Source organism: Pipistrellus hanaki (assembly GCF_964339955.1).
Source record: "Pipistrellus hanaki genome assembly, chromosome: X".
NCBI classification, from domain to species: Eukaryota; Metazoa; Chordata; class Mammalia; order Chiroptera; family Vespertilionidae; genus Pipistrellus; species Pipistrellus hanaki.
In genome coordinates this window covers 25,710,549-25,733,699 of record NC_140524.1, presented here as the reverse complement: position 1 = coordinate 25,733,699, position 23,151 = coordinate 25,710,549, and the positions used below count along the sequence as shown (strand labels likewise).

Genomic DNA, 23,151 nt, shown 5'->3' with positions numbered 1-23,151 from the left:
TCCAATTGGGGTTGGGAGGCTGATTGGGGGTGGTGCTGGCCATGGAGAGGGGCTTTGGGTGGTGGACTGGCTGACCCTGCCCCCGAATGGCGTGGAGGGTGCCAATTGGGGTCCAGCAGCCTTGTGGAGGGGCCATAGGTGGTTGGCCGGCTGGCCCTGCCCCTGATCGGGGTTAGAGGGCCAATCTGGGATGGGACCGGGCAGGGGGAGAGGCTGCAGGAGATTGGCAAGCTGGCCCCATCTCCTATTGTGGTAGAGGGGAAATCAGGGATGGGGCCAGCCAGGGGAGGGGCTGTGGACTGATCAGTGTGGTGGGGCCCCATACAGGGTGGAGTCAGCTATGGGAAGGGACTTCAGGAGGTTGAATGGCCCCTCCCCCTACTAAGGTAGGGGGGGTGATTAGGGTCAGGGTTGGACAAGGGGAGGGGCTGCGGGCCTATCATGTTGGGATGGGTTAACGAGGGTGGGGCTGGTCAAGGGGAAGGAAGGGGACATTTGGCTGGCCCTTCTCCTGATCAGGGTAGGAAAGTCCAATCAGGGACAGGCTGTCAGTGGGGAGGGGCCACAAGGTTGGCTGGCTGGCCCCACCCCCTGATTGGCTGGTTCGCTGGCCATAGTGGGTGTCATAGCGACTGCTTGTTACAGTCATAATGACCATTATGGTCACTGGCTTTTTATATGTATAGACTAGTGGCCTGGTGCACAAAATTTGTACACAGGGGTGGGAAGGGGTGTCCCTCAGCCCAGCTTGCACCCTCTCCAATCTGGGACCCCTTGAAGGATGTCCTACTGCAGGTTTACAGGGATGGAGCCTATACTGGCAGTTGGATATCCCTCTTGCAATCTGGTACTGCTGGCTCCTAACTGCTCACGTACCTACCTTTCTGCCTGATTTCCCCTAACCACTCTACCTGCTGGCCTGCTCTCCCCAAACTGCCTCCTGCCACCAGCCTGCTTGCCCCCAGCCTGATCACCCCCAACTGCCCCCTGTGCCAATGTGCTTGCCCCAAACTGCCCCCGTGCCAGTGCCAGCCTGCTCATCCCCGACTGCCCTCCTGCTGGCCTGCTCATCCCCACCTTCCCTCCCAACTGCCCCCCCCCATGCTGACTTGCCCACTCCAAACTGCGCCCCCCCCCTGCTATCCTGATCACTTCTAACTGATCCCCCACTGATGTCCTGCTCACCCCCAACTGGCCCCCCTGCTGGTCTGCTTACCCCCAACAACACCACCCCCCACCAGCCTGATCACCCACAACTGCTCTCCCCTCTTGGCCTCTAACTCTCTCTACCTCAACCCTGCCACCATGGCTTTGTCCAAAAGAACGTCCAGAAGATCTCCTGGAAGGTCTCCCAGTCTAATTAGCATATTACCCTTTTATTAGTATAGATAGAGGCCTGATGCACAGGAGGGGGCCAGCTGGTTTTCCCTGAAGGGTGTCCCAGATCAGGGTGGGGGTTCCCAGGTATCTGGGATTTATTTATCTTCTATAATTGAAACTTTGTAGCCTTGAGCAGAGGCCAGGTCCAGCCAGGAAGCTTAGCTTCCTCCGACACTGAGGGCAATCCAAGTCTTCTGCTTGCTCTAGCTCCATGGTCACCTCCATCTTTGTTGGGTTAATTTGCATACTTGTTCCTGATTGGCTGGTGGGTGTGGCTGGTGGGTGTAGTGGAGGTATTATCAATTTGTATATTTCTCTTTTATTAGTGTAAACTAGTGACCTGGTGCACAGATTTGTGTACATTGAAAGGAAATTAATTAGGTGGCTGGTGGGGCAGGACTGGGTGAGATGGTCCCTCCCAGCTGGCCACACCTGGGATGGTGTTGTGGTTCGAAAGGCATCTTCGGAGTGAGTGGGGTCCCTCCAGCAGGTGAGGTCCCTTAGCTTGGCTTTTGGGGATTGGGCCAAAACTGGCTCTCTAACATCCCCCAAGGGGTCCTGGAGTGTGAGAGGTCACTCTATGAAGTTGCTGTCATACAGGGTGTGGGATGCAAATGCAAGTGTACAGTAAACCAGATTTGGGTACGACAGTATCCCAGCAACAACATAACCCATGGCCGAAGGTAGAATCACGTAGCCCTGCCAGGAATCAGGCTCCTTCCTCTCTGGATTTGGGGTGCGTTATCAGAGAACCGCTGCTGCTAAGTCACTGCAGCTCTGCAACTCCTGCATTGAGCGTCTGTCCCCTAGTAGCCAGTGTGTGTCATAGCTACCAGTCAGATAGACACTTAGCATATTAGCTATATATATATATATATATATATATATATATATAATAACAGGTATATAAATTATATGAAAGAGCTGTACTGGTTGAATATGGCAGGAGTTTGGTAGGAATGAACTCTGTCTTCTCTGAAATCTGGATAATTAAAAGTTAACTACATAAAGATAGATTTGCAAGAGAATTTTGGCCCAATTCTGGAAGAACCATTGAGTGAGATATTCTGGACTCAGGGAGGACAACTCATATTTTCCAAATATTGTAGGACTATTCTGTGTAAGAAGTAGATTTTATCTAGGTTGCAGCTTGAATCATAACTAGAGCCAGTGAGTATGAAAGGAATACAAACTGATAAATATGGGACCAGTCAAACAATTAGAAATTCTCAGGTTGTCTCATAAAGTGATGAGCTCCTATATCTAGAGGTGTACAGAAAGAGGCAATGTACCTCTTTATCAGCTCTGCTGTAAATGAGATTCTGTAATGGATTGTGGATTGGGCCATGCCACCTAGACAATCTGTAGCTCTGAGAAGTTGGGGCCAAAGATGTGTGAGCTTAAGGATCAGGTGGAATTAACAATTTAAAAAAAATAAAACTGAGGAGAGCATCTTTGGCCTTTGTTCCTAGAGTCCCGGAACCAAATCTCCTCTCAAAGGTCCATTCTACCCTAATTGACATTCCATTTCCCAGAAATTACCTAATGCTGGGCTGATGATTAGAGGCCAGCCGGGGTAAAGGGACTGATTCCCATGGCAACCAGGTTGAAAAAACATACCATGTGGAACATTTTCAGCAACAAGCTACATTTGTATTATAAATAGATATTTAATTCATTGAGAGTTTGTAATGACTTTTGCATTATAAGTAGATTTTTAATTCATTGAGATTGACAGTGAGTAGGAAAGTTAAATCTCAAAACCACTCTTTGTCTTTAAGTATTTCACAGTTAATTGACAACTATTTTTTTCCCTTTTAAATCATGTAGAACTTTGGTTTTCTAAGTGAAAGAATAGTATATGTGTTTTTAGAAAACAAACTAACAGTCCAGTGTCACAATATTTCCTACTATTTGTTTCTCTCTGAAGGGTTTATAAAATTTTTCTGATAGTGTATCTTTGTCTGAATCTTTTCTAACTCAGGCTTCTCTAAATTTCAGTCATTGGCCCTTTGTTCTTTTCTTTTTTTCTTTTCCTTGATGAACAGTTAAAATAACGTAGCACTTGCTAACATGTACAGCCCTGCCACTAACCTTGACAATACACTTTGGAATACCCAATGATTGGGAAACAAAATCGGATCTGATCAAAGGACTTTTATCCTAAAACCAAGGACTCATTACAGACCTCTTTCCAGTGTTTAAAGTGTACAGTTTGATTGAGGGTTAGGGATAGAGAGTTTGAAGGCAGAGAGAGTGGGTTCAACAGAAAGCAACAATCAGGTTTTGACAAATTCAAATGTAAAAGCACTCTTGAAATGCAAATTTTAGGAACACTATGAGAAATTAGTATAAGCAACTAACAATCTCATCAAATGGAAATCAGAGTGAGACTTTGTAGTTCTACATCCCAAAGAACTTAATATAAATTAGTCTATATAGTACTCAGAGTGTTTCATTTTGAAAGGATTAAAGGAAATGAGATGCTTCCCCCCCCTCCCCATTAAGTTGCTGCGTAAATAACCTTCCTAATATAAGAATAAAGGAGTTGCTTTCTAAAATTTGTTGTAAACAGGTATAAAAAAACCTCATTGTGTACATTTCTTTAATGAACAGTGTTAGCTTAAAATTAAATAGTATTGAGAGGTGAGGAATTTTAGGATAAGAGTTGAAGAAATCATGACCTCCTCTAGAATTCATAGTTTAATTCTTCCAAGGTTTTGAATAGGTTCAAGGAACTAGGCAAGTTCCTTTTCCCAATCCAAACTCCCAATGTGTGCTGAATTCCCACCTATGGGGAAAGTGACATATTGATCCAGGAAGGATTATCAGAGGCTTAAAATGTGAGAAAATCTCCATTTGCAGTCCTGGGAGAGGACACTGGTAAATCTGCTCCAAACCACCCACCTCAACTGCATACTTACCCCCTGATATCTCACCATAAAAGGTCCATTTCCCCCCCCAGGAAAATAAGGTTCTCTTTAGGGAGGGGCAAATATTCTACTTTATCAATTGTGCATACTTAAGAATGAATTAATGTACACCCTGTGATTGTGAGGTAAGGTCTACAAAGCACATTTTTCCAATTTCAAAGTTCTACAAAGGGCTAATCCTGATGTTTGTGTACTACAGACCTGGAAGTAACAGAGTGGAAAGGATTTAACTTTAGTATTTGCCCTCCTCAGGCTCATCTTGGAGAGAACTCTTGACATTCATTTTTTCATTCATCCATTCATTCAATAATGAAATGGAATTACAATATGACATTCTGTCCAGGGATTATGTCTCAAATCAAATTGCTAATTACTATTTTGGAGCCTTCCCTCCCTCCACCCACACCCCATCCTTGAGTTCCTTTCTTTATATTGGCAGCCCCATGTTCTCTTATTCTGTTGTGGAGGTCAGTTCTAATACACCGTTTCTGCTAAGTTGTAAGTGGACAACAGACCAATAAAAAATCACTGCCGTAATTTTTGCAGTAAAATACTGAATACTCCCTTTTTCCAGAAGAATACATTTTTAATAGAATTACACGCACCAGTAAATCAGTACTGGAGGAACTACAGGGCTTCGGAATCTGCATTCAGGAAACATCTCACCCTATATCTATAGTTGAGAGTAGAGCTCACAACTCACAGAATCCCCGTAACACAGCTCAGGTGATTAGTGGCCAAGGAATAGAAGATGGGGCTGACTTTCAGGGTAATCAGTCAGATTTGCAGGTCTGAGGAGAAAAGAGAGAGGGGAAAGCTCTTGTAAAGGAGGAGATTAGTATATTGGGACTGGCAGGTACACTGAAGTTCCCTAAGAGATTGATGATGAAGAGTTGGAGTTGGTGCCCAGTTCTTCTTCTTGGTTACACTCTTCAAGGGCTATAGACTGGTCCCTTCTATCTGCCTCCGAGTCTCTGTGAAAAGAAAAAGATGTGACTAAATGAGTATCCAGAACTATTAACCCGAAAACAGGTTACATTGTGGGGCTAAGATGCTGGAGGCACAGTCAGAGCATTGTTTTTACAGCAGTCCTGGGTTCACAAAAAGGAGGCTGACATGAGGTATTTACCTGGTTTGGAGTTGAGGCCATTTCCTCCACTCTATGGCTAGCACCACCCCCAAAGCTACAATCACCACTACAATCAGGGTACTTCGGACAATGTTTCCCACAGTACACTCCTGAGAAGCAAGCCCTGTGATGATAAAAGAGGAGAAACCAAGGCGATAGATGTTAATGCATATATATAATTCCTTTTTTTAACATATTTTATTGATTTTTACACAGAAAGGAATTGAGAGAGATAGTCAGAAACGTCGATGAGAGAGAAACATCGACCAGCTGCCTCTTGCACACCCCCAACCGGGGACGTGCCAGCAACCAAGGTACGTGCCCTTGACAGGAATCAAACCCGTGACCTTTCTGCAGACCAACGCTCTATCCACTGAGCCAAACCGGTTTCGGCGATATATATAATTCTTGATCTCATGTTGCCTACTAATTGGGCCTCCTCCAAGGATTTTTTTTTTTTTTTTGTGTGTGTGTGTGTGTGTGTTTTAGAACTATGTATTGAGACTGTAGAGGGGTGATCAGAGGCAATGCTTATGCTGAGGCATAAGCAGCCTTCCTTTTGGGGAGGGTGAAAGAGACCTTGAAAAAATATGGCTCACTATCTTTGAGCAAATCTGCGCTCCCACCTCCTTACCATCCTTAGAGAAATATCACCATACCTGTGTCTGACTCCAAACCCATCCTCTCCATATATGGGTTGTCTCCATGGGGACTGTCTTTGGGATATCAAGTTTGTCATGCCAGGACCCAAAGGGATTATCCACTCACCTGCTGCACCCACCAGCTCCAGGGAATCACTGGACTCTGACCAGATACCAGGGTGGGCCTGGAGGTGGTAACTGCAGCTGTAGTTTCCAATGCCTTTTCCTTCTACATTGTTAATGACAAAGTCTCCATCCTCTGAGAACTGCTGAGGCACTTCATCTCCATTATGTTTCAGAACAAATTCAACACCTGGCATGGGTCCGCGGCACTGAAGGGTGATGTCCTTCCCTAGCTTGAACACAGTGCTGGGCCAAGCTGACAGGGAGGGTTTAGGGGGCTTATCTGCAACCAACCAGAACACTGAGTTAGAATAAGTAGCCCTGAACCAAGCCCTTTACCCCTTTAGGGTAAACTACTAAAACAATATAAAATCTAGACTCTTACTGAAATCTTCAGGACCTTACCAGTCACCCAGATGTGCAGGGGGTCACTGTGATTTGAGGCTGCAAGGGGAGCAGAGTCTAAATAATAGACACAGCTATAGATCCCAGAATCTTCACCTCTCACCGCTGGCATCCAGAAGTCAGCCCTGTAGCCACTTGGCTGCTGTTTGTCTATGGGTTCTGGAGAACCCTCCTTCAACAGGACAAATGTTGAGTCTGGAAGTTCCCCTTGACATTGAAGAGTTATATTTTTTCCAGGGGACACAATGGGACTAGGCTGGGCGAATAGGCTGGGTTTGGGGAGCAAACCTAGAAAAAATTAACTCTTGGTCAGAGAGAAGAGGTCACTTGCCAGTGCATCACCTTTGGAGACTCTGTTCAGTAAAGAGGAAAGACTATTAAATTTTTTTGGAAACCAGTCTATTCCCTCCTTTTTATACCCCATGATCACTCTAGAGCATCTTCCTTTTACCTGTGACTATGAGTTCCAGGGTGTTGCTAGGCTGTATCTTGATAGGGCTGGCCCAGTCAGGGTGATAGCAGCAGGTGTAACGTCCTATGTTAGCACCAGATAAATTAGTGATGGAAAATGACCCATCATAACTGGTAGATCCCCCGGGATGCATTGAAGTGGCTTCTTTTTCTTTGTGCAGAATGTACCCTACTCCATGAACTGGCCCTTGGCACCAGAGAGTAACATTCTGCCCTATGGGAACCACAGAACTGGGCTCAGCAAACAACCATGGCTTAGGAAATGTGTCTAGAAAGAGACCAAAGATGTAAAATGGTGAGTATGAAAACTTAACACTTGGTGAATTAACCATTTATCTTTCTCCTTTCTGTCACTCCTCTCTATGGCCTAGCCTAGCCTTCCAAGAAAAATTACTCTCCCTAATCCCTAAGCCATTGTCTCTGTCCCAGTTCTATGTTTTGTCTGTCCTTACCAGTCACCCAGATCATAATGGGCTCACTGAGATGTGATCCTCTGTTTGACATGGTCGTCTCATAGTACACACAGCTGTAGTTCCCAGAGTCCTCTGCTCCAATAGTGTGCAGGAAGAAGTCAGCTGAGTTTCCTGAGGTACTCTGGAACTGTAAAGGAACCTGGGTTCCCTCATGCAAGAGAGCGAACCTCATGCCTTCAAGTGCCCCTTGGCAGTGCAGGATCACATTCTTCCCAGGAAGCACCACAGGACCTGGCTCTGCCAGGAGAGTGGGTTTGGGGTAGAATTCTGAAATTAAAGATACCACAACATGAGAGAAGCCTGCCATCATATTCTGTAAATGTGTTTTTTTTTGTGTGTGTGTGTGGTTATTGTAAGAAACAATATGTTTATAGTAGAAAATTAGAAAATACAGCAAAAAAAAAAAAAAACCTAATGAAAATAATATTCTACCATACAGTGATAACCATTCTTTACACATGTTTATATATTTCTTTCCATTAATTTTTCTATACATTCCCATGTCATTATAGCTATAATTATTTGGATAATTGGGATCTTATTGTATGCATGGTTATTATTTCTATTGGCTACATAATGTGTATCTGACATTTTTCACCCTTTCTTAAGGACCATCCAGACCACCAATCTCTGATCACCCAACTAAAGAAAAAGTGGATATTGAGCCTAAAGGGAAAGGCCAAACAACGAAATAATTGTAGAAATAGGGCAACATGAAATGGCTCTAGGGATTTGTCACCCCATCTGCCTCACTTCTTTCCCCAGAAATTAATTACTTGCCTCCTCCCTCTCCTTTGTCTTGTATTCCTGTATTGATAATCATTTCAGTAGCTGCCTTACATGTACTGTTTCCCATGTTCCAGTCACTGTCCTAAGTACTTTCTTGGTGACTTTTAGAAGGAATATTTATTTCTCTCCCACTGAAAGGCCTTCCACTCACTGCCCCAGGGTCAGTAAAACCCTCCACCTTGATTTCACCACTTCTGACCTGTCACCACGAGCTCCACAGAGTTGCTTGGTTCAGACCAGGTAGCAAAATCATAATATCGGCAGCTGTAATTTCCTCCATCACTGACGCCCACCGAAATAATTACAAACTGAGCTGCACTGGCCCCCGAGCTTGTCGAAGACCTGTCACTGGACGCTATTTCATTTCCATCCTTGTAAAGAATAAAGCTCATGTGCTGCTGTGGAGTTGAGCAATTGAAAGTCACTCGGGCACCAGGAGTGACCACTGGGCAGTCGCATGTGCTGAAGAAGGGCTTTGGGTACATTTCTAGAAGAGAAAAAAAAAGGAGCAAAAAAACAACTTAACGGGGGTGGAGGAAGAATAGTTCATATATTGGTTCCAGGAAGCTGCTTTGCATTTTATAGTATTGCATTAATAATTAGATGCGTTTTAAAATGTAGGCAAATTCACGGCAGATGAACATCTCACAGAGACCTCACTTCTACCCCTCACTTTCTGTGGCAGAATCCTCACTGTCATCAGGGCAGACAATGGAGGCTAGCTAAAAGAGTGAAGTGTCATTGGGTTTCTGCTGGTTCCCTGAGCCTCAGTTTGTTCACATGGACAAGAAAGGGAAATAATATCTGCTCTACAAGGTATCATTCCCCTTTCTTGTCCAAATATCCCTTGAATATTTGCTCTATAGTTAAATAAAATAATTGATATGAAAATAATTAGAAAAATTAAATCACCCTCCACAAACCCCAGCTATTAATAACAATTACTGCTATTAATATCGTGCAGCCAGAGGCCCTGGCACTCCCAGCGCCACGCCTGCCTGGCTCTAAGATTGGACACAGGCTCCTAGGACCGGCAACAAAGTTTGCAGTAGAGAGAGGAGTGTCTGACCCAGAGTTTTGCCTTCCCCCTCCTCTCTCACATACCCCTTTCAGCTTTACCTTTTATAATAAGTTCCAGGGGCTCACTGGGCTCAGACCACTTGAAGGGGTGCATTTCAGTGTGAGTGCTGCAGCTATAATTGCCTTCGTCTTTATTCTCCATTCTTGGGATTGTAAAGAAGGCTTCTCTCCCAACTGCACCGAGTTGCTGGACAGGTTCCTGCAATCCCTCTTTATACAGAGCAAATCCCATGCCTGCGAGCCATCCTTTGCACCGGATTTGCAGTTCCTGGCCTCGGATTGGAGGGGGCGCAGAAATGACAGGTTTGGGGAGCATGTCTAGAAAACAAAATTGGGTGGAAAAGGAGCCCAAAGTTTGAAGGGGCCCAAACGGGACACTTGGAGTCGTTTTATCGATAATTTAAAAAAATCCATTTTGGACTGATCTTTGGCTCCTCCTGTCAGTCTCCCCTCATTCTCTTACCCACCCCCTGCCTTATTTCAGTGTCCCTTCTCTCCGACATGCAGCACAAGCCCCTTGACTCAGTCCTTGCACATTTTCCCCATACTCAGCAACAATATTGGAGTCCCAGGGGCTCTGGGGTTTACTCTGGAAGGGCCGTTGGACATTTCTTACCTGTCCCTACCAGCTCAAGTGCTTCACTGGGCTCCGACACAGCCATCTCCTCCCATGAATGGCAGTGGTAACTCCCGGTGTGACTCTGGGTCAGGGCGCCAAGGGGGAAAGCAGCCCGGACCTGCTTTGAGGCTGGGCGAGTTGCAATCCACCCAGTTCCGTCTTTCAGCAGCACAAACTCTTTTGTTGAGCCAGAAGGGCTTCTGCACCACAGGGTTAAGTTCTTCCAGGGGGCCAGAGGGAAGTTGGTCTCTGCCCATAGCTCAGGTTTAGGGGTTGGCATGATTATTTCTAGAAACAGCAGAGTTAATGAAGCCATTGTCCTCCCTCTCCCCTTTTCCTTGCCCTTGAACCCCTTACCTAGATCACAGTGCCCACCTCTCCTTTCAACTCAAATCCAAACGTTTCCCTTCCTTCCGAAGGTACAGGGAAACAGAGAACTTCATGTCTTAGATGAGGCTCAGAAAAGTGAAGAAGCTTGGGGGAAATTTTGCACAAAAGCAGGGTTGGAGGCTGAATTTTGCCCGCAACTTTAGCAAGTGCTCCTTCCTGGCTGTCCTTCCCTTCCAATCAGTCACTCCCTGTCCACTGACACTGACACTATGTAGTTATTTCGGATCTCTAGGGAGGAATGTCCCAGTCTGTAGCAGAAAAAAACTCACCAGTCTCTTCTGTCAATACCCCATTGCACAGTCCTGCAAAAGAAATTGCTGCCAGGACTCTGCCCCCTCCCCCATGGGATTTTACCCCGGTCTTCTGCCCAGACCCTTACCCCACCCCCTTTGTACTCACCATAGCAGAGAAGCGCCGTGATTGTGAACAGCATGGTGACCCCTTGAGCTGTTCCCAGCAACCAGGCTTCTCTAGTGAGACCAGGAAAGAGATGAGAGGAGTTGCTGGGATTAGTGGGAGGGCGGAGAAAAGGGGGCGGCAATTTATGTCATTGGCTTACTCACCACCCAATAGGGATTGGATTTGAGCAGGATAATGGGAAATAATTTTTTCTGACACCGATGGTTTTTCTTTTTGAGGGCCTCACCACCTACAAACCTCTTGCTCTTTCATGACCCATGTATCCCCCCGCCATCCCCCTCTTCAGCCTATATCAGATGTCAGCTCCCCATGGCCCCTGGTTAGGCTGTTGCTGAAATTGAGATGTCAGATGTAAACATGCTTTTGTAACTCTAGCTTTCAGAACCTCTGGAACTCAGTGTGATCGGCAGCTCTGGGTGGTGGGTGTGGGGGTGGAGGGAAAAATCTTGTGTGTTTCACCTTTGTCATGCTCAAGTTTGGAAGAAGGCTTTATTGTAGCGGTATTGGTCCTCAGTCTGACCTGCCTCACCTGCCTTTGTTATGGACCAGTTGCCTAGGCAGCCGCAGTGAATTACCAGAGGATTGTCAGTGCTGAGTTAAGCTTGTCATAGAGTGGGATCTCTCTACCCCACCCTCCCCCCAGATTATGACTAGAAATATGCAGCAGCTTTGGGTTATTGGTCCTATAAAATTAGATAGTAAGCCAAAATCCATTTGAAAAATTTTACTTAAAAAACACTAACCCTCCTTCCTGGTCAGGAAAACCTGCTTTTCAAACTGCTTTTTCTGAAATCTGCTTTCTAAACTAATTCTTTGTTATAGTGGTCCTGGACCTAAGTAGAACACTTAAAGCTACATTCTTTCAAACCCCAGGTTTGGAGGTTACCCCAAATGTATGTGGGTCTCAGGATAGATTCTTTTTTTTTTTTTTAAATATATTTTATTGATTTTGTACAGAGAGGAAGGGAGAGAGATAGTCAGAAACATCGATGAGAGAGAGTCATCGATCAGCTGCCTCTTGCACACCCCCTACTGGGGATATGCCCGCAACCAAGGTACATGCCCTTGACCAGAATCGAACCCGGGACCCTTCAGTCCCCAAGCCGACGCTCTATCCATTGAGCCAAACCGGTCTTGGCTCAGGATAGATTCTAAGGTAAGGTTACCAGATGTCCTGATTTTGGCAGACAGTCCCGATTTTTAACAATTTGTCCCGCTTCCCACGGCATTTTACAAAAGTCCCGATTTTTGGAAAGAATGCACGACAAGCTAGAGAACGGTGGGAGAATGGGAAGGGAATGTACGGTTTTCGGTGGCCATATGGCTACTTAGCCAGGATATGAGTTTTATATTATTTTTGTTAATTTTATAATGTTAAACTTTAATAATAACAAATAATTGTTGAGAACTGATTATCGAGAACTGCTTATCAAAGTTCACATTGTTGATCAGTTGTTAGAATTCGACCACCATTGTTTTTTGGGATTGGCAACAACGAAAACATTTTGTAACTGTGTCTCAGATGATACACATCGTACTGCGTGCTAGTAAGCTAGTTAAACAAGTGATGTCATTACAAATCAGCTATTTAGATAATTTAGGCAAGTAATTTACAATAATTACTTTATAACAATCAAAATAATTTAATTTATAAACTAACAATAAAATATCTTCATGTAATTATGTATCTACTTACTGTGTTCTTAAGCAATATGTATATAATAATTTATAATATAATTAAAAATTTTTTTTAATTTTTAACATAATGAGTAAGAAAAGAGGATGCAAGTTCAACAATGATCTAAGAAGTGATTTTCCTTTTATTAAAAAAATCAAAAGCGATTACATGGTAAAATGTGAGAAATGTAATGGTGAATTTTCTATTTCTCACGGCGGGAAGAATGATATTTTAAAGCACTTGGAGACACAGAAACAAAAAAGATATTTAAATACTGCTGCATCTTCCTCCAAAATACAGGAATTTTTCAGAAAACAACTTATGGGGACGAAGAAAAGAAATTAGCATTAGAAGAACGACTTATGTCTTTTCATGCTATTAAACATATAGACCAAATTTTTAATCAAGATCCCCCTCCTCCCCGGTCAATGGTGTCCTGCTTTACCAATGTTAAAATATGGTCACCTTATTCTAAGGAGAACTAGAATTTGTTCTCCACTGAAAAGTTGAAAACTCAAGGGATGGTAAATTTTGCAGAAGGATTAGGTGGTGGCTCCCTTCTTGCTATTGAAGCACTCTGCTCCCTCAGATCCCATTGGAAAACACAGACAAACACAACATAGTTATAATTCATTGTGTATTGAATACTCCCAAACACACCAAGTTATGTGATCATGGTTGTGGTGGGAATACAGCCAGGAGCAGAGGGTGGGGAGATGTAGGCAAGACACTCAGGAGCTGAGGCTCCCACCAGGCCAGGAGCTGTCATTTCTCTTTTCATTTTTAAACAGAATAGCCTGAGCACAGGCCATGGGTATGGAAAGAGAGGGGAATGGCATCAAAGATAAAAGGAAATGGCAGGAGAATCTATCTATCAATAGCTTGCCATTTTCTGTGTCATAGGAAGCTGTGTCATCTGATTCCCTGGTCCAATCCATTGCCTCATCATATGCCCATCCTAGTTAAGATTCTATTTTCAGAATGCTCTGCACAGGTAGTTGGAGGGCAGAGTGGCAGAAAGACTGGTTTATATGGCAAGTAAGATAAACCACAAGACTACCCATTGAGAGCTATGGATTAAAGATGAAAAGTTGGAATGGAAATTGGATAACATCTAGGGAGGCAGGAGAGCATGGCTTCTTGCAAAATAAAATGTTCTGACCAAGTTAATATGGGAGACATAAATAATCTCTGAGGGTGAGGGTGGTATAGGTATGAAATTTGAGCACTCTCCTGGGGGAATAAGTTCTCCAGCTTCTGAAAATTATTCATTTCCCACCCTCTTGCGTGGGTATTGACCCCTCTGTGAGTTGAAAGAGAAAGAGTTGGAGATGAGAAAGTTTTGTGTCTTAAACCCAGATGATGGAGAATATAAAAGGTGTACCCCTATGGCTTGTCGCAACCTGAGCATGACTCATGCCTGAGTCTGGACTTAGCTAATTAGAGTAACAGGGTGCTGAGACAAGACAGTTACCTGATTCTGAGATTCCAAGACTTTCACCTTATCCACAGCACTACCAACAGCAAGGTGACAACTTGCATGGTTAGGGACAACCTGATAGCTTCATTCAGAACATAATTCCAGGTGAGCAAGCCTGTGGTCAAAGAAGAACAGAAGCAGGGGCCCTGATGGGAATAGGGAGATATGAACAAATTCATGGGGGAAGGGAGACCTGGCTACTGACAGTGAAGGTAAAGTGAGACAGAACTGGGCTTCTTTTCATGAAGAATGGGAGCCTTGGAAGTATTCTGCTTACTGCCTTTGAGTGATTGTGAAACCACCCAAGGGCCCTGACTTATGAGCTCCTGACTCCCCTTTCAATATATATTTGGACACTGATCTGGGATCCCAGGGTATCATGGTCAAATTAATGAAGGAGCATCCCTATAAACAGTTGTCCTCTCACCTGTTGCCCTATCAGCTTCAGAGGCTCACTATGATGTGACCAGATGTTAGGGTGTGTTTCTATGTGATGTATGCAGCTATAGATCCTTGTGCCTTTTCCTCCAACATTACTGATGATGAAGTCTCCATCCACTGAGAATGCTTGGAATGTTGCTCTTTCTTCCCATTCTAAAGTATGTTCAAGTACTGGACGAGGTACTCAACACTGAAGGTCCCTTCCTAACTTGAACATGATGCTGAGTCAGGTTGATAGGGAGAATTTGGGGGGCTTATCTATAAGTAGTCCAGAGACCAGAGTTAGAAGTGACCTTGAACTCAGTACCCAGTCCCCCAAGAAATGTTTTTCAGATCCCTATTTTCTCTTAGTTTCTACTTTCACCAGATCAGTGGCTTCAACATTTAACTGTGAAATAAACCAATCAGAGAAAGACAAGTGCCATATGATTACACTTATATGTGGACTCTAGTGAACAAAATAACAAACAAAATAGAAACAGACTCATAGAGAATAGTCTTACAGCTGTCAGAAGGGAAGAGGGTTGGGAGGCTGGGTGAAAATGGTGATGGGATTAAGCAACAAAACAAAACAAAAAACAACACCTCATAGACATAGACAACAGTATGGTGATGACCAGAGGGAAAGGAGGGTGGAGGGAGATAAAAGAGGGTAAAGGAGAGATAATTGATGATGGAAGGAAGGAGACTTGACTTGGGGTGGTGAACAGATGATGTATTATAGAGTTGTATACCTGAAACCTTTATAATTTTATTAGCCAACTAGAGGCCTGATGCATGAAGTGTGTGCTAGTGGAATCTATTCTGAAAGGGCATTCATATAAAAATCATACATACATGCAGTTCAAACAGACAGACTTCTGTTTTTGATTCTTAATAAAAAGCTATACTAATAAAATTAATATCTACCATTTATAGAGAACTTATATGCCAGGCACTGAATATGTATTATATTTAGGCAAATCCTCACAACAACCCTGTGAGGTAGGCATTATTATTATACAAATTTTGCAGATCAGGAAAGTGAGGCACAGATAGGCATCATACAGTAGATTAGATAGATGCTATTATTCCATGTTTGAGTGGGGGAAACAAAAGCACAGAGATTTGAAGTCACTTACTCAAGATCACTCAAGGAGGCAGTGTCAAAAGTAGAACTAGAAACCAGGATTGCTGCTTCTAAATTCAGGGTGCTTTCTGTAGTGCCACAGCTTTCCCCAACCCTATTTAGCTTGATGGAGAAACTAAAGCAAATATGGCCAATTCTGTCTAAAAAGCATCCAAGTCATGACATGGGGGAGTTGGGGCTAGGTGTGCATCTGGAATTTGGGCATTTTGGGGAGGCTTCCACTGTGTTTAAAGCTTGTTGCTATGTATACTGGTTCCGTATATACATGACTAAAGCAATTTATACAGTCATTTCTAAATTATACACTTTCGTTGTCATTTTTGTTTATTTTTATCACCAGTACCAGCAATTCATTCTATTTTTCACACTAAAAATTAATAACCACAAATAGAATAAAATGCATTTAAATTTTAAATATCAGTTTATAAGACTGCAGTGGCAATGCCTGGCACATATTATGTGCTTAATAAATATAGTTTAATGAATGCATGTTATTCAATAAGTAGCAAACAACAAAGATGTGATGAGTTGAAGCTGCTGGACATTTGGCTGGGGTTACTCACTAGCCAAGAAATTGGCTCCCACAGGTCTGCCTGGTAGCATGTGTGATTCTAATTTGCATCTCATTAAAATGTCAAATGACTAGCTAATAGGCCTTGTAGGGCCTAGGGACTAGCAGAGGGAAGTAAAATCAGAAACCCTTATCCTGGGGGCAACAATCATCAGACCCCAGCAGCCATAGCCACACACATCTGCCACAATCAGCTTCAGGGGGGTTCTGGGCTCTGACCACAGGGTGGGGAGTATCTGAATACGAGTGTGGCAGATGTAAACCATTTTGCGTTCAGGTGTCATGTTGGAGATGGAGAAGATGGCCACTATCTTGGTTGGGATTTGGTAATCTATGGGCTCAGCATATTTCTCTTTGAAAAGCATAAATACCAAATCCTGAAGCCAGCCATGACAAAGTATATTAACATTATATCCAGGAAGAGGAAGGATCTCAGACTGGATCCAGAAGATGGGCTTGCGCAGCTGGCCTGGAAGGAAAGATCAAATGAATTCAGGTAGAATAAGCATAGTGCTTTCCATGGAACAGACTGGCTGGAGCCCAAGAGGAGGGAATTGGGAGTGTTTGGATAAAGAAGGTGAAGGAAACAGCTAAAAAACATATGTGCATAATTTGATAAAGGCCAAGGAAGGGGGAGGCAAGGAGGGTGGAGGTGAGCAAAGAGGATCAGTAAGGGGACTCCTGCAATGTCAAAATTTTAAAAATTTATAATAAAATTAAATTAGTTTTCCTGTATGATCCTTATTTGCCATTCCTCCTTCCCCCATTTTGGGTTTCCCCTAAGTTGAGAGCTCGCCTTCTAAATCTGTTTGAGTTTGCATCCTCACTCTACATTACTTACACAGAGACTAGGCAGTTATTTATTAACTGTGGAAAGCCCACATATATGTATGCAGGTAAATCAATGAAAGAATTAAACTCTGCGTTGGAAAGGCAAATTTGAATCCCAAGAGTTGGAGTTTATTCTTGATTAGTTATTTCTGTCTTCTTACCTGGTGCCTCCAACTCTAAAACTGTATTGGGCTCTGACCAGCCTAAATCCTTCCAAAGTATTGGACTTAGTAAGGACACCTATGGGGAATGAAACTTGGAAGGTCTTGTAGGAAGGACGGATCCAGGTCATTTGTGTCTTATCTTTTAGCAGCAGGAACTTGCTTGAAATTTGAGAAGGGTTTTTGCACCAAAGTGTGATGTTCTTCCATGGGGCTTGGGGGTAGTTGGTCTTTATCCACAGATCCTGTTGAGTTTGTATCACTGTCATTCCAAAGATCACAAAGATGTGAGTAGTACAACTCTCCCATAATGCCCCTTAAAATTAGCCCTGACCTAGATTCTTCTTTTTTGTCTTCCCTTGGGAATATGAGTGTCTGCTTCTGTGGGAGGTGGGATAGGGATCCCAGAATAATTGTTCAAGGAATCCATGTGAATTGGGAAATAAAGTTTAAGCCTGACTTCCTTTCCATCTGAGATAAAGCTATTTGCTATTCTGTGGGAAACCAAGTCATGATGGGCTCTTATTCTCAATCAGCTCAATCTGAGCATTTTCTTTGGGATCTCAAGGAAGGTAGTTTGGTTCAAGGCCATGGAAGCAGGTATCAAGACTCACTTAACTATTGATGTCCTATTCAGCCTCATCCCTAAAAAGAGATATTATGATAAAGGAAAGCCCCCCCCCTATGTTCCCACCCACTCACCAACATCAATATTTTCCTCTCCCTCCCAAGGTGCCCACTCATAGGTGTACTTATGACAGAGTCACTTGTCCCTCACCCTTTCCTTGAACTCACAAATGCTAAAGAGCAAAAGAGTGAATGTCCACAGCATGGTGGCCTCCTCCTCTGACCTGTCCAGGGTCATGGGGTCTCTGGTGCTCAATATGTGCTTCAAGGCTTAAAGGGTTTTACCTCTCAGCAGTTGAGGTGATCTAAAAGCAGAAATGTTTTTACTCAAAGATTTGTCCTGCTTCTTAGAGTTTAATTTGGATCACTAAACTGCTGTTGCCAACCCTACTCCCTTCTACTCACAGGCATGCAAGGGATAACAAGGTTTTACAAGTTCTTACAAGGTTACTTGCTACTTCTTCTCCTTGTCCCTTTCCCCCACTTCCCATCTCCAGTCACCCAAGGTCTTAGCTGGTATCTAAAATTCAGATTTCTTGATATGTCTATTTTTCTTTGGGATCTCAAAGGCCCAGAGATGTGACATAATTCAGGCCATCAGAAGAGACAAGGGATAAAGGAAATGGGAGTTGTAGAGAGTCACCTTTTCAGAATGTGTATATATAGGAGTTTCTGCCATCCCCATTTTTTTCTGGCAAATAGACAGAGGATGTATAATAGTGAGGATGTATAATTTGCCTAAAGTAAGAAATTATATATATTAAACATCAGAGCTGCAATTATAATTCACATTGAACTTCAATACTTACACTCTAAAACCAGCATTTAATCTCCCAGAGCAGGGGTCTTCAAACTACGGCCCGCGGGCCACATGCTGCCCGCAGAGGAGTCTGATCCGGCCCGCCAGGTTTTTTGGGCAGTGAGCACAGCTGAGGTGTTACAGTAGGAATTAGTAGTTCATATAGTCCGGCCCTCCAGCTCTCTGAGGGACCGTGATCTGGCCCCCACTTTAAAAAGTTTGAGGACCCCTGTCCCAGAGGCAGCCCTTTCCCCCTATTCTTACCTTCCCATATTCCTCCTATTTCATCCCTTCCATGCCTTCCCTTTTGTTGAGTGCTTCAGATACAATATTATCCTCCTTCTTATCTCTTACCCCCTAAACTCAAAACACCCAAATATACTAGGTGTTGGGGAATCAAGCTGCTTGAGCTAATTACTATAATGTGCAAATGATTTATTGGCTGCCTGTAATTTGTAAGCCTTTTTGTTCATGTCTCCAAAGAAAAAAAAGGAATTGTTTGTTTATGCCAAAACTGGTTTGATTCAGTGGATAGAGTGTCGACCTGTGGACTGAAAGGTCCCAGGTTCAATTCCAGTCAAGGGCATGTACCTTGGTTGTGGGCACATCCCCAGTACGGGGTGTGCAAGAGGCAGCTGATCGATGATTTCCTCTCATCGATATTTCTAACTCTCTATCCTTCTATCTTCCTCTCTGTAAAAAATCAATACAATATATTAAAAAAGGGAATTTTTGAATTTCAGGGAATATGGCAAAGATGTGAGTTCAGGGAATTCTTCTCATTTTCTGAAAATCACTATTGACCACTGACCCTGAATGTACATAATGTAGACCCCTATACTTTCCTGCCTCTCTGCACCCCATCCAGAGTATCCTTTTTGCCAAGAGGAGGTGTATCCCCACCACACAAACTTAGGCTAATCTCCTCCACCAACCCTATATTCAGAACCTGAGGTCCTGGCTGACCCCAGGTGTTTAATCCTTTCTTGGTAGAGTGGGATAAAAGCAACTCCCAGAACAGAAAGGGGCTGGTGTTCCTTCCCAAATCCATCCTAGTACCAGTGCTTCTAACTTTCTCCAGTGCTAACACTGGGTGAATGGATTAGCAGGAAAAGGGGGATTTGTTTTCAAACATCTGGGCTGTATGAAACAGGTGGACAGTTAGAGATACAAGAAGACATAGTTTCCTTTTGTATTTCTTTTGTTGCATTGAAGGATGCTCAAATCACCCTCGTTGAACTTTTCTTTCTTTTAAAAAAATGTTTTATTGATTTTTCACAGAGAGAAAGGGAGAGGGATAGTTAGAAAGATCGATAAGAGAGAATCATCGACCAGCTGCCTCCTGCACACCCCCTACTGGGGATGTGCCCACAACCAATGTACATGCCCTTGACAGGAATAGAACCTGGGACCTTTCACTCCGCAGACCAACGCTCTATCCACTGAGCCGAACCGGTTTCAGCTGAACTTTTCTTATCCGTGAAGTAGGGGAATAAAACCTACCTAAGCATTGTTGTGATGTTGGATCTGAGATAAGATATGTGCAGTGCCAGGAACATAGTGAACATTTCTTTAAAAGAAAGTTTATTTTTCTTCTTCCCAAAGGGTACATTAACCTGGTGTAGGAGCCTAAGGATGCTCTTCCCATTTCAAGTTCTTTGTTCTATTCCTTTTAGGGTCAGGGCCAAGCCCAGGTCTGGGTGCCACCCTGTTGTTGCCCTGAGGCTTTGGGCCAGGATTTATTGGGGAAGCCAGGTTCTACTACCAAAAGAAAGGTTCAACCTGAGATTCTGCTCATGAATTCCATCTGAGGTTTCATCCTTGTCACTTGGACCCTAAACCAGAGTTTTGCCTCCTGATGACTTGAATGGAATCCGGGAAACTGGGATGCACAGCATGGCTGACTCCTCCCCAATCACTAAGAAAACAATGCTAATATTTACATTCACCCAAAATGATGAATTTATTCCCAGGAAATGGACAGTAGCTGTTCTTGTGCCAGTACCAGATTGTTTTGATTACAATGGCTTCATAGTACAGTTTGAAAAGTTACGCAATGGCATACTATGTGGCTGTAAAAAAAAGGATCTCTTACTCTTTGCAACAGCATGGATGGACACAGACTATTATGCCAAGTGGAATGACCCAGTCAGAGAAAGACAATATCACATGATCTCACTTACATGTGAAATCTAATGAAGAAAATAAACTGACAAATGAAATAGGTCCAGAGGCATGGATGCATGGTTGAACACAGTAGTGATAGGAATAACATATGCATGGTGATTTTCAAACTATTATATAATAAACATTATGATAGTATCAGTCACCATAAATACTAACTCATTGTGTTCCCATATTCCTATGGGATAGCTGTCATTTTCAGTCACATTTTACAGATGGATAAAGTGAAACATAAAGCCATCAAGCAAATTGCCTGACGTCTACACAGCCAGCAAGAGGCAAAGCTAGGATTCATAGAGCTAGGATTCACATACAGTTTGCATACACAGTCTTAAGTTTTATTTTTACTTAAATCACTTTATTGATTTTACTTTATATCTGAATAGGTCTTATACAGTATATATTTCTGAAACTTTTTATGCTAAGTAACTGAACAACTTCCTAACTAAATAACTTCTTAGCTCTTTCATTGTTTTTATAAAAACTGAGGTATAATTGACACAGAACATTATATTTTACATAATATTTCTTTTAGGTGTACAATATAATGATTCAATCTTTGTATATATTGTGAAATTCAGTCCCATTTTCTTAACCACTACCTTTTACTGTCTCTGCATTGGATGCTTGTAATGATAAAAAGAAAAATTAAAAAAAAATAAAAAAAGATGTGAGAATAGTAAAATAGAAAAGCACTAATCAAATGCATTGTTATTAATGTAGAAAAAAAGGCAATGATAGTATTCCCCTGCTCTCTGAAAGTCCTTGGGATGAGGCTTTTGTTCTTGAAACAACAGCCTGAAGTCTACATCCCAGTGGATGCCTTAAAAAGGTTCTGGGACTGTGTAGGTGAGAACACCACTCACACTTACTTTTGGGTCACTATGGAATCTTAAAAGGATTTGATATTCAGACTTCATAGAAGCCCCTCATTCAAATTATGGCTGGCAATCAAGATGCTAGAAGTTCCATCTCTAGGCTACCTCTGTGGGTCTTAAACCTTGCAGCCTGCCTGAAGATGGATGAACAATTTCTGACCAACCTCTCCAGGAAAAAATTGAGTGGCCCAATATAAAACAGGGTCCGGGACTGTGACGTAACTGAGATGGAGTTCTTTATGTTGGTTCTGCTGGCCGTTTCCCATGAGTAAATCAATAGTCCAGCAGGTTTGTGACTCTGTTTTTCTGATCAACCCCCCCCTCCCCATCTCTCCAAGAAGCCTCGTTTTCTCTCCCTGTTTGAAAGTTGGCTAATATTAAACAATTCCTCTTTCAGGAAATGCTTTGAGAATGGCCAGTTTTATTCCTAGTGGCCAGGTCCCCTATAACTCTCCATTCCCTTAAACTAGTGGGATGGATAGGAGGGTGCTGACATGGGAGCTCTCATTCTCACTGCCTTGGAAATCAGTGATACTAGAAAATATTCCTGAATTACGCTCCTTTTCACACTCACACCTTTGGCATGTTGGCTAGGTTCCCCCTGTGAAAGCTTCAGAATCAACTCTTATGGATTGTAAGACAACTATTAGACATAGTGTTGATTAAGTACATACTATACACATTGGAGTAGGTGATGTGGTGGAGTGTAGAGGTGGGACTAATGTGATTCGTAAGACAGAGTTTCTAAGCTTCAAAGACTTTCAGCATAGACAGAAGAAAAGAGCAATTATTTTACAAAGGCTGTAATGGGGACCAGAGGAATATTAGAAAAACTTCAAGAAGATGGAACTCAAAGGAGGTGAGGCAACAAGAACCATGTACATGCACATGGTGGTCTGGGGAACCTTTTTTTTTTTTTTTTTTAATAACTGAGTCCAGAGTAGGATGATATAATTTTTTAAAACTAAATCTGCCTTATAGTCCAAACAAGAGAAGCACAGGGCAAATGTGGCCTCTTCCTAGTGATGTCCTGGAGCTGGCTAGCACTGGCTCAGGAGAGATGAATGTCTCATCTCAACCCAGCATTCAGTAATATCATATTGGTAGCTTAAAATTAGCCATGGTTAGAGAATTTACATCACTGAATAAGTAAATGCTATAAACTGCCCCTTCCCCCTCCCCCTGCAGAAAGTTGTTATTTAAACATATACTACAAACAATTCCCTCCCGCCCCCCCCTGCTCCCCCCCCCCCCAGTTTTATGTTGTAGGATAGTGATTCTCACTGGTAAATAAGAACTACCAGGAATTCTAATAATTTTCTTACACTCTCAAGAGAGTGATAAGCATTGTGATTCACTCCCCCTCTCTGTACTTCAATGGTGTGGTAAGCCATCTAAGAACTGTCAGGTCAGTGTATTTGGTGCATTCAAGAGTTGCTAATATGTTTTAGCACCCCTCTCCACTCCCCAGTAAGTCTAAGCCAATATCTTCTTGTGCAGTGGAGAGGATATGTGGAGC

At 43.0% G+C, this 23,151-nt stretch overlaps 1 protein-coding gene across 1 annotated transcript; it reads right to left on the bottom strand.

Annotated features, from left to right (window-relative positions):
• Nucleotides 1-5,148: 5,148 nt before the first annotated feature.
• On the bottom strand, nt 5,149-18,009 carry IGSF1 (immunoglobulin superfamily member 1; the record flags this gene model as incomplete). Its single annotated transcript, XM_084870833.1, is given in 21 exon segments — nt 5,149-5,184; nt 5,188-5,287; nt 5,443-5,566; nt 6,211-6,489; nt 6,612-6,899; nt 7,063-7,350; nt 7,535-7,822; nt 8,544-8,831; nt 9,464-9,742; nt 10,041-10,331; nt 10,703-10,735; nt 10,833-10,903; nt 14,006-14,028; nt 14,032-14,127; nt 14,439-14,636; nt 14,640-14,678; nt 14,682-14,710; nt 16,259-16,621; nt 17,145-17,200; nt 17,202-17,406; nt 17,940-18,009. Coding segments are annotated over 21 exon segments (3,444 nt in total).
• Between the last annotated feature and the right edge of the window lie 5,142 nt (nt 18,010-23,151).